We start from the raw sequence: 15,874 nt of genomic DNA on the forward strand, positions 1-15,874 counted from the left end.
CTCAGAGGTTTCAACAGAAGCCACTTGGTTTGCCAGAAGACTGTCATGCCTTATTTCATGGATGTACTGCTCCATAAGCAACTGGTATGCAATCAAATCTAGGGAGAGCCGCTAACTCTAGTACAGGTAGATCAATTTTCATCAGAAATAATGGTCATCCGCTGGTGTTGAATTGCCAGAAGACTGTCATGTCCTCTTTCATGGATGTACTGCTCTATAAACAGCTGGTATGAAATCAAAGCAGCTATCTCTAGGACGGGTAAATCAATTTGCATAAGAAATAATGGTCATCCGCTGTTGTTGAATTCTCTCTATCAAGACAGTGAGCTATCTTATCATCCTGTTAGCTACTCATGTACGAGTTTCTTCTTCTCCGGGACAAACTGCAATCAACCCAACCCAACAATTTCTTAGTTCTTCTGCTAATGGATCGATCACGATGTGCTTTCAACTGTTCATTTGAACTATATATCAGCATGAGCAAATACAACTGCTAATGGATCTTTTTTTGTTCCCTACTAATTATTTTCCCCTCTTGATTCGATATAGTCTGGAATTCACACTTGATATCGCCATAAATTGGATTATAGAGATTGACCACAGCCAAGATGGTATCTGATCGATCATAAATCAAATATTAAAACGATAAACACGTGAATAATTATTCGATTGCTCGTCCAATTGAGACGAGTCCCCTCATCAGCCGTCCATCCCCATCTTTGTCGAATTTGGATAGAAGCCTGACATAAATGGACGGTCGAGATGTGAGAGTATCCTTAACTGTACATGGAAGCTTGTAGAGGATGCCATGTTAGGTATTTTTGACAACATAATGGAACCCTAAAATATATCCACATTGGCCCACTGTTTTGCGCTTTTTCGATTCTTTTCCCTTTCTCTTTTGGATTCTCTACTGCGTTTCGGGATCCTCTGCCTGAATCCGTCTCTCTTTCTCTCGGCCCCTCCTGTTCTCTGTGGTCGCTGTTCTGTCCAGTGCACTGCCATTTTCCTTCTTCCATCTCCGCCTCCCGGCGTCGCACGGTTCCTGATTTCGTCGTTCCAAGTTTGGTTCCTTCTCCGTGTCGCAGTCGTTGTCGTGTGGGTTCTCGACGCCTTGTTCGTGCAAAAAGATCGGTTTTTGTCCTGTTGGGTCTCGTTTTTGAAGGATTCTGTCCTTGATTCCGAGGTGCGTGTGCTACAAGGTTGGATTTTTCTTCTCCCCGAACACCAGCCAGATTTCAAGCTTGCATCTTGTTTTGTGATTCCGGTGAAAGAAATTGGTTCTTTTCTGTACTGGAAGGTGGAAGTTGGAAACTTGGATTGGGTGTTAGAACGTGAGATTTTTAGAGGACCGATTTGGTTCTGGAAAAGGAGATGGGAGTTTGGATGTGTTTCCTTGAGCTTCTTCCGTTCGTTGGATGTTTTCTAGGGTCAGTGTTGTGGTAAAGTTAAATCGATGAAAGGAGGAGAATAAGATCATGGAGACTCTGTTTCCGAGGCTCCAGGAAAATGATACTGAAAAAGGTGGTCCGAGATCACCTCCGAGGAACAAGATGGCCCTCTATGAGCAGCTTAGCGTTCCTTCGCAGAGGTTAAGTCGGCCGTCTTCTGCTCTGCAGCTGCCCTATCGGAATACCTGCATGTTGGTTCCTTCCGATTCTTCGAGCCAGGTTAATTCATTATTCGAAATTTTTGATTTGTTGTTATACTGGTTCATGAAGCCTATTGAGTGAAAGACTGGGGCGAAAACCTTATGTGTGCCTGTGTTTGTATGAAAAATCAAGGGCAGTAGACTTAAAAATGCAATGAAGGAAAGTTTCAGCTCTTTGTTCTGATTATGTTTGATAATGATGCTATGCTACGTCGAGTCTGATATCATTTGTGATGATTTGGCTCGATGGGATACCTGACCTACTAAATTTGTTGAACTTGAACTGTTCACCTAAAATACTTAAGCTCAAGTTAATGATAATATATCCTCTCACTTTTGATGTTGTGGGAGTAAACTAGGGCATTACAAGGCTTGTTCCGTTTGCGACTTCTGAAATCAAGTGGCCTGTAGCTTTATGAAATAATTGCATCTTGTTTAAGTCAGCAAAGACTAGGCTTTTATCTTGTACTGCATTATTTATTTCTAACAACTGTTATCGTCCTGTAGGGATATGGCCATGAGATAGACGTTCTTTATCCATTTTGTATGCCTCGCCACATGCCTGTTTATTTGTCAGAAAAAGTTGACTCTCAATCATCTAATGGAATATATCACAACTCATTGTTGGAGGAGAGATCCTTGAAGCATGGAAATTCTAGAAATTTGAATGTCACGGGATCGGTTGCTCAATGTAGTCCACTACAACATTACAAATCTAAATCTTTTTATGAGAACAAGTTGGATGATGTGGATGATTTTAGGGTTCCTACATTCAATCAATCAGAAGCTGCTATATGCTCCAAGAAGGATACACCTATTCTACACTTAATTCTTCAATTCAATGCTCAACAGAAGATTCCCTATTCTACACTTAATTCTTCAATTCAATGCTCAACTTCTCATCGCAAGCCCTTTGGACAAACAGATACTGCTAATAAGAAATCAAGAAATTTTGGTGGATCTGAGAAGATGAAACAACCTGAAGAAAGCTTAGTAATTGCACTACCCAGAGAAAGGTCTCCAACCGCTAGAGTTCCTGAGCGACCAATCGTCTCCAAAGTTTTAGACAGTGCTATTCTTAGAGATGTTGAGAAATCACCCTGTGGAGATACAGGATCATGCAGAGAACCTTATGGAAATGATGATCTAAGTGGACCTAGGACTTCAAATGTAGAAAATGGAGATGCTTCACAGAAGAGACACAGAACTCCAAATGATGTAGACAATTGTAATCTAGAAAACAGTGTAAAGGAAAATGGGTCACTGGGGGTTGGAGATGCAGAAAGAAAGGATGAAACTTCTGAGGCCTCGATGGATGATTCTTTATCTGGCTTGGAGATATCTCTGGATGATGTTGTTGGTATAGTTGGCCCGAAGCATTTTTTTGGAAAGCCAGAAGAGCTATTGTCAAGTATGTACAGTACTCTTTTATTTTTTTCGCTATTCAAACATATATTATGTAATCATTTAAGAAGTTCTTAAATTATTGCTATGTGATAATTTAAGAATTTGTTGCGGTGCTTGCTGTTTTGTATTTCTCGAGAGTGCATTTTCTCACATATGTTTATCCTTATAGAAGAAAGGAGATCATATTTTCATCAAATGTTGATTAATGATGATGATGACCTACCAAAATGGCCCAAGATGAAATTTGAGACATGGTTAAGATTGGTCAAATTAAGGGTTGTATAAGATTGCAGTTTGCTGTGTGTATGATTTAATGAAAGAAGAAATGTGATGTGGTTTTCATAAAAATTCAAGATGGTCGATTGGAACCTTGAAGAGAGATGGAAATTTCTAGTATTATTTTAGGATGACTATGCTGGCAGATACATTTAGATCTATAGTATTGTGCTTTGTATATCGGCAGAAAACAACGCTAGTTCAAGACTTGTGGAGCTGCAGAATCAAAATTTTGAATTTTCTCACTTGATTGAATCATTAATATAGAATCTTTAAAATGATAGAAGCATGCTTTTCTCATTCCTGCTGCAATTCTTTATAGGTTTCATTCTGATGGTTCCTGCCCCCTTTTTGCAGTCAACAGAGGGTTTTTGCAATACAAGTGTTTGAACTGCATAGACTAATGAAGGTTAGATGGTTTCATCATCAGTTATATAATGAATGACCTAGCATGTGCATCAAAAGTTCCATAAACTTTAGTTAATATGAGATTGACCCTTATTTAACAGGTTCAGAAGTCGATAGCTGGATCACCTCATCTTCTCCTTGAAGGCAATCCATATTTGTGCAGATCTCCAGCGAAAATCCCCTCGAAGGTTCCACTGCTCGATTGTAAGAATTCTCAATGAGACGAAGAAAAACAGAAAGATGATCGCCAGAAATCAGACCAGAAGGAGCGACCAACTGAGAACATCGCCAGAAACAACCCACCTCTTCCTACTTGTAAGGAGGGAGCTGATGGAGGGCCTCACTGAGTATCTACCATCAGTTTCCGCAGCCCCAGACTCCAATCCAACTCCTTGGTGTTTCCATCAACCGGAAAATCAGTGGCTAGTTCCTGTTATGTCACCTTCAAAAGGACTAATTTACAAGCCTTATTCAGGGCCTAGTGCACCAACTAGTGGTTTCTTGGCTCCCATTTATGCAAGTTGTACACCTCTCGGTGTACCTCCTTTAGCAGGAAACTTCATGAACACTGTTTATGGTGTTGCAGCATTTCATGGGTCACCAAGTTTGGGTGTTCGTGCTTCGGCAATTACAACCAATTACTTTCCAACTTATGGTCCTCCCAACATGAATCCAACAATCTCGACCTCCCCAGTCGAACAGGTTAGCAATTTGGCTTGTTCTCGACCCAATGGACAAATTGATTAGAACTCCAGGAGCTCATGCAACATCTCCCGTTCGAGGAGTGAAGCAATCAGTGGCCATCTTCGGATGTTCCAAGCATCAAAAGACACCGAGCTACAAGGAAGCTCAGCAAGCAGCCCTTGTGAGAAGGCACAAGCAGAGGCAAGAGATGTATTGCCCCTCTTCCCGATGGCTCCAGCCAAAGAGAACCTTGCTCCATCACAATTAAGCAGTAGGGATAGTCGAACTCGTTCCATTAAGGTGGTGCCTCGCAACGCGAGGTCTGCGACGCAATCAACAGCAAGGATTTTCCAGTCAAGACAAGAAGAGCAGCAGCAACATGGCTCATGATTGTGTTTGTAGAGACACATGTTCCTGATTGTTGCGAGGTCTGCGACGCAATCAACAGCAAGGATTTTCCAGCCAAGACAAGAAGAGCAGCAGCAACATGGCTCATGATTGTGTTTGTAGAGACACATGTTCCTGATCGTTGATGCCTCTCTCAAAGGGCTCAATGGAAGTGACATCGATGCATGAGACTGTTGCAACCTTGTCTCTGGCATCAGAAGTGTCTTGCCTCTCTTCTAGTTACCTGTAAATATGATAACATAACCAAGGAGCCCTAGTGCTCACTATTTTTGTAGCTTGTTTCAGCATATACAGCTCATTACTCTACTTCTCTCTCTATATTTTCTGCCGACCAGATTTGTGTATGTTGATGTCCTAGGCAATTTATCTCACTATGAGATTTTGTTTATGAATGTAATAATAAGTTTTACTATGTTTCTTTCCTTGGTTGGCCTCATTGTGCAGCTAAGATAATGGTGTTAAATATTTAAGGCAATTTCTTCTGTAACATTGTTTTGTAATTTGTTTTCTTTTCGCGAATGATCATAATTTTCATATTCATGCATTTACCATATATATTTTTTGGATGGTGTAAAAGCAATTTGATGTGAAGTCATGAATTCTTTCAACAGAGGGAGACCATGGCCACTATTTAATGTGAGTAGAGGTATTTATACTTGCTTATAATACTTTGTAATTATAAGAGAGTCATATTGTTAATTGGCTGATTAGCAACGCACAGTTTGAGTTGATACCCATCGTGAAGGTTGGGTTTCATCAAGCAAACATGCGTTACACATCAAGATTGCACAGATCAACATCGATCACACCAACCACGACGAACACCAAAAACATGACCACGAAATCCAACAAGAAGCATTGGGTTCAGATTCTGACACCAAACGTCGGCGCAGGGTTGATACCAAACATTTCCAGATCGTCCATGAATCATGAAGAATTATGTGGATGGAAATCCATAGAGAAACCATGGATATCTCACGAGAAACAAAAACATGAATTAGAAAGATCGAGACTTCACTGCGAACCAACAAAGAATGGTGGAGCAGAACCTGAATCGTTGCTTGCTCACTTTTATTCTAAGAGTAGGCGGTCAAAGGAGAAACAGAGCGTTCTCCTGCCACCATCTTCTTCGCCATATCAAGCCCAACGAACCGAACGAATCAAACTATGTACACAACGAATGAAGATTTAGCTACATGGATCAGTCCGAGAAGCATCGTCTACACAGTGTTCAGCTCTCCGACCTGTCGACGGCGCCAAAGCTCAGCTGGCGAGCGTAAGCGACGACCGCCTTGGCCCACCTCCTGATCTCATTCTTCAGCTTCTCCGGGTCGAGGTCCTTGAGCGGGCCAGCCTCCATGGCCAGCTCGAGGCCGGAGAGCCACCGCTCGTAACGCGGCCGCACGGCGCGCTCGCCACCGCCGTCCGCCTCGCCCTCCGATGCCCCGGGTTGATCCTTTTTGTCGGCAGACATGCGTGTCCGCCTCCTTCGCCTTTCTTTTGCCGACCAAATCTGCCTTGCTGTTCTAATTTATATAGATGGTGGCATGCTTGGATTCGAAGCAGCATCTTTGATTTGGTCACTGCGCATGCACACGCGTGGCCTCATTATATATATTACTGCAATAATCGTAGAATATGCTTCCTAGATTGAATTATACAACATGGATTAACAGCATCAATCTCCACTTGCGTACAAGTCTTCATGGTTGACCTACTGCGGCACGTTTCCTTGATTTAGAATCCATTCCAACTGGAGCATACGAAGAAGGAACGCCTCCTTGGATTGCTCACCAAGTTCCTTGTCGGGTTTGGAGGTTTGTCAAGGAACATCGTTGACCAGTACGATACGAAACTGCTGTTGGATACTTTTCTCATGTCAGGTTGAGGTTAGAGAAGAATCCGTGGTCGCAGTTGGTTAACTTTGAATTAGGATGGTACGTAGTTTCTCATTCAGTTTCGAAGGGAAGAACTTGCTCTGGAGACAGTTGGATCATCTAGATATGGTGCATGCTCCAGTCAACCCGGCAACTGGCTCATGTGAGCACCATGAATCACCGAACGAAGGTGTTTGTGCTGCAGTGGGAGCAAACTGTCGTTCAAGCCAAACGCTAAGGATTTACCTGAAGCTAAAATTAATGGGGACGTTGACATGGAATTCTGGAAGTTGACTGAAACCAAGAGTTAGAAGCCCAATTTAGATGTGGGCCGCCTTAGATGAGCCCATTAATACCTTTGCTATTACGCCACTCGCCCTTATCCGCTCTGTTTTCTCGCTCGATCCTTCTACTCCAATGGCTTTTATGGCCTCATCTCTGGCCGTCTCTCCTTCGCCGGCTAAACTCCGCTCTTCTCACTATGCTTTGGGTTTCCTATCTTCTTCTTCGATCTCCGCTTGCCAATTCCTTCGGCCATCTCCCGGAGCCCGAACCCACCGGCGTGCTCTGTCGATTCGAGCACTGACGCTTGATTTCTCGGGCTCTTTCTTTGAGGGAGGAGGGAATGAGGAGGAAGGCCCCTCGGCCTCCGCCGCCGCCGGCGTGGCCTTGGAGGACAAGGAGGAGCCGCAGTGCCCTCCGGGCCTTCGGCAGTACGAGACCATGGCAGTGCTGCGTCCCGACATGACCGAGGACGAGCGCCTTGCCCTAATTCAACGATATGAGGAGGTATTTGTTCTTTTCTTCTCTTTTAGTCTCTTGAGTTCATCAAAAATGTAATTTTTTTACGGAAATTAAGTATTGTACTAAATGTTAAGCCCAAAAGCTTCAAAGAAATCTCAAGGTATGGGTTTGACCATTTTCGAAAAGCTCGCTACATGCGCCAAGATTTGATTTTTTTAAAAAGCATTTTAGAAAGAAATTAAACAACCATTGGTTTTGGTTGATTTTGATTGTTTATATAATGGATTGAATTTAAAATGTTGAAGTTATGAACACAGATTAAGTCATGAAAGGATAAGGAGGATATGCTTTTCATCGAAAGTGGTGTCATTGTTATGTCACTATATCTATGGTGGAGAACGGCTACAATCAAATGCTTTAGTACATATCAAACAAGACATAATCAAAAGTGGGTTCAATGGATCTTACCAGTCGATAATGAATCAAAGAAGTAAGCACATAGCATGGAAATTAAGATTCCTGGTCCAAAATAGATAACGTGGATCTATTCTAAGGTGAGCACATAGACTGGCACCGGACAAAATTGTGCTTAATGATGAAGATTACTTTTGAAATCGTACATACTGCAACTCCTTCATAAGACACTTTTAGCAATGTTCTAAAGTGCCTTTCAGGGAGCATGGGCCCTTTGTAGTGAACATAAGTGAACAGTCATTGTTGTCTAATTTCACCACCTGTATGGTAGGACATCTCTAGATTGATTGTTTCGGCCTTCATAGTCATTGATGTCCTTTAGGGATCAAGAAAACGTTGCCACTCTACATCTTTGACTTTATTGTCCTTGAACAAAAGGTTATGCTGGAACATGTAAAGGAAACTGCTTTAGCTATTAGCACTCTACGTACCTTATCGCCAAGTGCCCTCTAGTAGACCACATGTTTCACTTTTTGTGATGTGTAAACAAGGGATCTGATCATATTGGTTTACTCTTTTTCTAAAGATCCTCCCTAACATCCAATCATAGATAACTGAAAATATGTAAGTGAATGCAATCCATGACCATTTGTATTACTTACAACCTTCGCTACCTTGCTTTATTTCCATTTAGAATCCACCTTGTGAACACATTGAGGACCCCTGAGCTCATTGTTTCCATGCCTGGGTGTGAACTTGGTTTCTGCACCAATCTGGTTGGTTTGGTTTTGAAAGGAGAGCTTTTTTCTTATAACTAATGTTTCTTCGTTGCCATTTTCTTTCATCTATAAGATCAGTCTTGGCATACTTTCCTCAGATGCGGATTGCATCTTTACGGTAGAACTATTAAAATAAAGTTGAATCCTATTTGTTGTCAAGCAATTTATTACAAATGCCTTTTTTGATGCGGATTGCTTCGATTGTGAGGAGTGTCTTAAAGAGTAAATCTTTATGGTAGAACTATTAAAATAAAGTTGAATTCTATTTGTTGTCAAACAATTTATTACAAATGCCTTTTTTGCTAGCATTATCATTTCTGGAAGATAGTTGATGCTAGGCTGATTAAGTTTTGCTACACAGCTAACCCTTTTTCTTGCTTTGAGGTTCATGCTCAAAAGTGTTGGTGTATCTTGAATATGAAAATGTTTCAAGCAATTTTTTAGAATTAGGAATGAAAATTTTGAATGTGGATCGTCCATTCTGGAAAATTTGATCTTCGAGATACTAGTCATGGTCATTTGTCATTTTGTCAAGCTGGCCTTGTGGATCCTTTAGTTAAGAGGTAAACTCTGCTTCCTTTTCTTTAGTCTAGACTTCAAATGAGATCTATACTTTTACACTGAGCTGATCACACTTGGAGCTACTTTTATTTCTTTTATGTGCTGAGTGGAGGTATAAAGCTTCTGTAATGTCACTTGATTCTAAATATCATTCTCTCATCCTGTTATTATTTAGTACTTTGTACAACAAGAATGAATTTTGAATCACAACTAATGCGGTCATCTACACGTATGTTAGTTGCCTTTTGTGCTTTGAGCCATCCTTTGGTGGTTTATTTTGCACTTGCGCACCTTTCTCTCTCTCTCTCTCTCTCTCTCTCTCTCTCTCTTCTCTCTGCTGCTCTTGGCATGTGCCTGATTGTGATTATTCACTTTGATGTTCCTCCAAATGTCTCCAAGGTTGGATTCTGTTTAAACCTTGTATCCAGAGAAGTTCAGATTTTCACTATTGAAATTGGATTTCGCAATTGGTTTATGTCCATATCCATTGCAAGCTTGTTATAATAACATGACGTGATTATTTGGCTTTTATATCAGATATCAGGCTTTGCATTTCTCAAACCATCCAAGAAATAAATCCTGTTTCTCGGCTTACTTCTGCCGTGGTATATGTTGCAGTTGCTTGTTGCAGGGGGTGGAATGTATGTGGAGGTGTTTAACCGCGGAGTGATTCCACTTGCATACAGCATAAAGAAAAAGAACAAGGCAGGGGAGAGCAACACATACTTGGATGGCATATACCTCCTCTTCACTTATTTCACCAAACCTGATTCTTTGGCTGTTCTGGAGTCGAGGCTCAACACCGATGATGATGTTATCAGGTCGACGAGCTTTAAGATACGGAAGCGGAAGTACTAGAATCTTTGCTCATCATCCTTGGTCGTACGGTACGATATTTTCCTCGACCCCTTCATACGATCGAATTTGGGATGATAAATTCATACTTGGGCAGGGTAAATCACTTTATCATACTCCGACCTCGTTAATGTAGACATCGGTTGTTGAATTCATTTTCTGTAAGTGAGATTGTTCCTTACAATTGCAACAGTTCATTGTGTGTCTTGGCTTCAATGCATTACTTTGCCTACAGTGCACAATTCAACCTACCAACGCAGACAGGAACATAATTCTCAACCTTTCCTACTTTTCTTCCAACATCTTGAGACATATTGCTGATTCTTCTTCCATACTTCGCAATACAAAGGACAGTCAGCCCACTGAGGAGGACCAGCAAAGTGGAACTCAGTAGAGACAGGAGTGGACAACTCAAAGCAGAGTTACAAGTATATCATCAGAGGCACAAAGCTCAGGTGCTCATGATATATTCCACAAGCCCTTCGATTTGCCTAAAAAGATAACGATATGAGATGATTCCAAATCATCTAAGTTCTGTTCTCGTGCAACCAAATAAGCTTCATCATTGTAGATTGACCAACCGAGTCCGGAAAGGGTTGGGAGAAAAAGAACGAGCTTTCCATGTGACGAGCCTCTTTTTCCTGTACAGAACAGTAGGGGGCTGTTCCCACCGGTCAGAGCGACAAGGAGATGCAAGCCATAAATCTGTGCCACCGGGGTCTCAGTTCTCATCGGAATGGAAACTATCTTGGGATCTGCAAACGTACTACTTTTCTTCGGCATCACCCCGCTTTACGTAACTCCGAAAAGGAGACCGCCGAGTGTCGACAACAGGCACGAAGAAAGCCTCCTTTCCCGGGATGGGTTCGTAATGAGCCATCAATAATGACGATGGTGATGACAAGAAGAAATGGGGCCTCGGCGAGTTCTATATTGTTTACGTAGCAAAAGGAGATGAGGCATAGGAAGAACATTCATGTGCTCTTGTTTTACGTCTGCTGAAGAATAGTATGAAACAAATACCAACATACGTTCGACGTAGACGTCGTCTCTATCTCCATCTAACGATTCCTCCTTCAAAGCGTTCATATGTGGAACAGAAGTTTACATCAGATGAAAGGACGAGTGCGTGCTTCTGTCACCTGAACTGCTCGCAGCAGCAGTTCCACCATCGAGTCCAAAGCGAGGCTTGCTGCTATCGAAGCACCACATGGGCACACTGCAAACTGGTCCCGGGGCCTGCGAGTTCATGTTGCATGTCCACCACCGTCTCCTGCTTTTGCTCATGGCCTCGATTCATTGGTTTTGCTTTCCACAGTGGAGTGTGATCCTCTCTGCATGGATTTACGTGGGCGGAAAATGCCAGCTATCTTGACTGCTTTCTTTTCTTTTCCTTCTCCGATTCTTGGCTGTTTCCAAGAAGAGGATGGAAGGGGGAAAGAATGGAAGAAAGTGGTCGAGTAGGCTGGTCATTTTCACTGGAAACCCGGAACTCTGTCATGCAGCTTTATGCCTGCTCTCCTGACGCATGGAATCTCCGTCGTCCCTGCGTGTAGATTTCCTTTCAGGTGCCCATCTCAGGCTGTAAGTGCTCCCAGGCTCACATGATTCATGGGGCAGCGGTCGTGCCTTTCTCAGCTCTCAATCGTACTCGGAAGATCTGCGTAGCTGCTGGTACCACCTGAAGTTAATTTGGATGTGGTTGTCATCTGCAGCGTCAGAGACTCTTCTTGTCCTGAGACTAGCAATTAAGGCAGCGGTTCCGTTCTTGCCTTCTTCCTGTCATCTGGGTGAAGCGTGAAGCAGAAGATTTTACGGCAAATGATAGGTGGAGATCTTTTATCTTCACCTGAGAAGGTGGATGATGGTGTCTATCCGATGTATTTTGGCGTCGCGTGCTCTTTCCTTGCTCTTCGACTCATGTCGAGGACCAGAGAGCTCCGGTTGGAGCACGTCAGGTGGTCGATCGTCGGAGAAATGATGCTCAAAGGGAGCGCCCAGCTGTTGGGATTGCTCGTGGAGAGAGCTCAAAGGAAGGGAGAGGCGTTGGAGGCGAAGCTAAGGGAAGCCGGATCGGAAGTCGCAGAGCTGAAGCGGAGGAGGACCGAAGACGCAAAGGCCAACGAGAAGGTAGTCAGCATCTTCGCCGCTCGTGAACATAGCTGGATTGCCGAGAGGAAGAGCCTCCGGCATCAGATCCAAGCGCAGCTCGGTGAGATGTGCGTCCTCAGGTCGAGCAATGAAGAGGCCGTCTCGAATCTAAAGAAGAGACTCGAGGAGGAGGAGAGACTGGTGGTGACTATGAAGGAGTCATTGGAGGAAGAAGCAAAGAGAAGAAAAGATTTGGAGATGAAGTTGAAATTGGCTGAACAAGCGGCAGAAGAATTGAGCGAGGGGCTTAAGAAGGAAGCACAGGCCCACTCGGAGGAACTCTGGAAGCATAAAGCCACCTTGATGGAGCTTCTATCGAACCAATGCCGAATGGAATCCGAGATGGGCCACGCCCTCGGACAAGTTGAGGTGGCAAAGGAGAAGCTCAAGGGGGCAATTCAACAAAAGGAAGAAGCCGATGCAATGGTTGAGAAGCTCTCTGGGGATGTCGCGAAGATCCAAAAGGACCGCGAGCAGAAAGACAAAATCTTATCCGCGATGCTAAGGAAATCTAAGCTTGACACAGCAGAGAGGCAGATGCTGCTAAGAGAGGTCAAGGCATTGAGAGCAAAGCAGAAACAGGCCGAAGTAGAGATGGAGAGGTGGAGAAACACGTGGGAATCGAAGCACAAGAGGAGCTCGAGAGCTTTGCGGTCTGTGGAGGCAGGGTGCTCTCAAGAACGAAGGGCGCGGCTGCAGCTGGAGAGTAGGCTACATAACCCCAAGAATCTTCTGATGGATTACTTGGAAGCTGAGAGCAGGAGAGATCACTCCTCTTCGACTTGCAAGAGTTTGGATCTTTACTCAACTGACAGAAATGATGAAACTGGTACAATTTCCATACTGTTGTCTTTAATTTGAATCTCCTGTTCATCATATCGATCATTTTTTTTGTCAAATTCAAAGCAATTTAATGCAAAGAACTGCATCTTTAGATTCATCATAGCATGATTTGCTTCTCTGAGCTTGATTCTTTTGCCTCAGAGATTCTTGAGGACGAGTTCCAACAGCTACAAGACTGGGTTCGAACCGGAACCGAGAAGTACGCAGCCATCCTTGAGCAAAGACATCATGCAGAGATGGAAGCTTTCACAGAACAGATGAGGCAAACGGACGAGAAGCTTGAAGCTCTGCAACGTCAGATGTTGAGCAAGGAGCTGGAGACGAAGATGCTCCAGTCTCACATCGAAGGAGTCGATGGGAATCTATCCCACCTCAGGGAGGAAAACATCAGATTGGAAGCCAAGCTGTTGGATAAGGAAAAGGAGGCGAAGCGATTGAAGGAGCAACTCAGCTTCCTTCTTCAGCAGTACCAGAAGAGCAACCTACACTGTTCTCCCAGTCCCGAAGCAGGTCAACAAAAGATCAAAGAAAGGAAGTCAAGGGAGAAGGAGAAGGATTCAAAGGCCCACAAATCGGACGCAAAAACACCGGAGAAGAATAGTCTGATGCAGTTGGAATCAAGTAAAGACAGTGGAATTAACACCAGTACTAATTCTACTAGCTCACCGTCACAAACCAGTCATGTTCAGGAACATGACAGACACCGCACCGGTAAACTATCTGCAGAACAGCCAGAAAGAGTGAAGGAGAATCCACTGCAGGACCAAACTGAGATCAAAGAAGTGAAGGATGTAGGTGTGGATCCAGGTAATGTTAACGAGGCAAACAGCTCCCAAGGAGATGCTGCAATTTCCGACGAGTTGTCATCCACCAAACCATCGATTGCAAAGGAGGAATCTTCCTGGAAGACGGATATCCATGCTCTTGGAGTGTCCTACAACATCAGAAGGCTGAAGCAGCAGCTACTTGTTCTCGAGAAGTTGGCTGGATTACTGGCAAGCAAACAGTTGACAGCCATGGATGCTCTAAGTGTTGGATCTAATGACAGAAAGATCGATGAGAACAAGCAAAAGATGAAGGGGTTCTCCCTGACGAAATCTTTGCTCAACAAACAAGTGAAAAGATATCAGTCACTCGAAGAGAAGACCGATGATTTGTGCAGGAGAATGGTGAGACTAAGCTTAATTCTTTGCAACTTTGTTTCGATGCCTATACACATCTCACTGTTCTCTTTGTTTCCTCCTGATGTCTCAGCATGACACTTACAGATCAGGGAGCAGAAGAGACTCACAAGGTAGCAGGACAAGGGAACAAACCGAAACGCTCAAGTGCTACCTAGAAGAGACATTTGAGCTACAGAAGTATATTGTGGCGACAGGACAAAGGTTCATGGAGATACAGTCGAAGATCAACTCTAGCTTTTCTGGATCTGATGCGCATGACAAATCTATAGGCTTCAACTTGAGGCAATTCGCAGACATCATAAGAACCATATTTAGGCAAGTACAGAAAGGTTTGGAGGTGCGAGTTGCTCGAATAATAGGTGATCTTGAGGGGAAGCTGACATGTGACAGCATTCTTCGGAGGTGAACAGCCAGCAATGGACATGAGAGACATAAAGATGAACCAAAACATCACTCTTTTGTTTGCTCTTTTCTTTCCTTTTTGCTGCTCAAAGATGCGCATCATTTGATGTTCTACTGTTGGGAGCATGAGAAGTAGAGGTTTGAGTTAATTGCCTGCTTAATGATGTTTACGGCATCGCCATTAATCCGAGGATGGATGGCAAGCAATCGAATTAGAAGCGAGTGTAGAATTTGAAGTGACTCAAAGCAGCAGCTTCTCTATACACCATCAAAAATACATGATCAACAATTAATTACAAAGACATATTTGAATGATGTGACAATAATAGTTCGTAATTACGAAGACATACTTTGATAGTCTTTAAAAGTCATTTTCCACCACCGATACTAATTATTTTATCTTATTCGACCTTAATATCTATCTCTCCTTAAAATGAACAAAAAACAGAAGAGCATGGGGGACTTCCATATTCTATAATTATTATTTACTTTCTATATACTTCAGGTTGCTATCAGCAATCATTTTAAGGTTTCATTTGAGTTGCAGCAGACTTCACCAGTGATTTCCAGCAGCATTATATACTTCATCAAATGAGATGCAAAATATATAAATCTATATATACATACATATATATCTCAGTAACTCCTCATTTCTGCCAGGATCATCTTGCCATCTTGCTTTACCAAATCACATGAACCATTATTTATTTCTTTCTTCTCCTTCTTCTTCTCAATCAGTCAGGTTTCAAGCCAAATATGGAGAGAAGCACAACCATTCCCCACTGATGTCCAGGAGGAAGAGGATACACACACACACACACACACACACACACACGGAGGAAGACATAAGACAACTCCTTCGAGAAAAACTCATGTCCCACGTTTCTCAGTACCTTTTTGTTCCTTCTATTCCTTGGAACATCCGAGTGTATCTTTCACACTTGCAATTATTGAGAACCTTTGAAATATTGTGTTACAAATCTAAAAACTATAAGCGGTAGCAATTCACAGACATGAAATTATCTACCTTGATACTGTCTGAGGACACCTGAAGACATGATACTGTCTGAGGACAGCTGAATCTGATCAAGACACATATCCAGTTACCAAATGGTTGTTGCTTGAGATGGTTCAGAATTGAGTATCTAATCTGTGTCCCTTATCCTTCTATGATTGAACATTATACTGATAAGCATATTTCTTGTTAACTCTGAAGGCTTTTAGTCCCTG

General features: G+C 42.8%; 2 protein-coding genes and 1 pseudogene across 2 annotated transcripts; all 3 read left to right on the forward strand.

The window, feature by feature from the left end:
• The first annotated feature begins 796 nt into the window (after positions 1-796).
• Positions 797-5,256, forward strand: LOC103976019 (ELF3-like protein 2; annotated as a pseudogene).
• Positions 5,257-7,100: 1,844 nt separating this feature from the next.
• LOC103976017 (small ribosomal subunit protein bS6c) lies at positions 7,101-10,280 on the forward strand. The gene is made up of 2 exons (XM_009391187.3): positions 7,101-7,500; positions 9,828-10,280. Exons 1-2 carry the CDS (start codon positions 7,129-7,131, stop codon positions 10,065-10,067), a joined length of 612 nt encoding a protein of 203 aa, XP_009389462.1. The 5' UTR covers positions 7,101-7,128; the 3' UTR covers positions 10,068-10,280.
• A 1,451-nt stretch (positions 10,281-11,731) lies between these two features.
• Positions 11,732-14,834, forward strand: LOC135605580 (uncharacterized). The gene is made up of 3 exons (XM_065095838.1): positions 11,732-13,044; positions 13,200-14,227; positions 14,313-14,834. The coding sequence occupies exons 1-3, from the start codon at positions 11,886-11,888 to the stop codon at positions 14,646-14,648; spliced, it is 2,523 nt and encodes an 840-aa protein (XP_064951910.1). The 5' UTR covers positions 11,732-11,885; the 3' UTR covers positions 14,649-14,834.
• Positions 14,835-15,874: the final 1,040 nt, after the last annotated feature.

The sequence above is a fragment of the Musa acuminata genome, chromosome BXJ2-2 (genome assembly GCF_036884655.1).
Source record: "Musa acuminata AAA Group cultivar baxijiao chromosome BXJ2-2, Cavendish_Baxijiao_AAA, whole genome shotgun sequence".
In the NCBI taxonomy this organism is placed as follows: domain Eukaryota; kingdom Viridiplantae; phylum Streptophyta; class Magnoliopsida; order Zingiberales; family Musaceae; genus Musa; species Musa acuminata.

What these genes read in the sequence shown, in the direction of transcription:
- LOC103976017 (XM_009391187.3), top strand. Translation starts at nt 7,129, where the DNA reads ATGGCTTTTATGGCCTCATCTCTGGCCGTCTCTCCTTCGCCGGCTAAA. An exon ending in TAATTCAACGATATGAGGAG is followed by an intron (nt 7,501 to 9,827) that starts GTATTTGTTCTT and finishes TATATGTTGCAG; the next exon opens with TTGCTTGTTGCAGGGGGTGG.
- LOC135605580 (XM_065095838.1), top strand. Translation starts at nt 11,886, where the DNA reads ATGATAGGTGGAGATCTTTTATCTTCACCTGAGAAGGTGGATGATGGT. An exon ending in TGACAGAAATGATGAAACTG is followed by an intron (nt 13,045 to 13,199) that starts GTACAATTTCCA and finishes CTTTTGCCTCAG; the next exon opens with AGATTCTTGAGGACGAGTTC. An exon ending in ATGATTTGTGCAGGAGAATG is followed by an intron (nt 14,228 to 14,312) that starts GTGAGACTAAGC and finishes CTGATGTCTCAG; the next exon opens with CATGACACTTACAGATCAGG.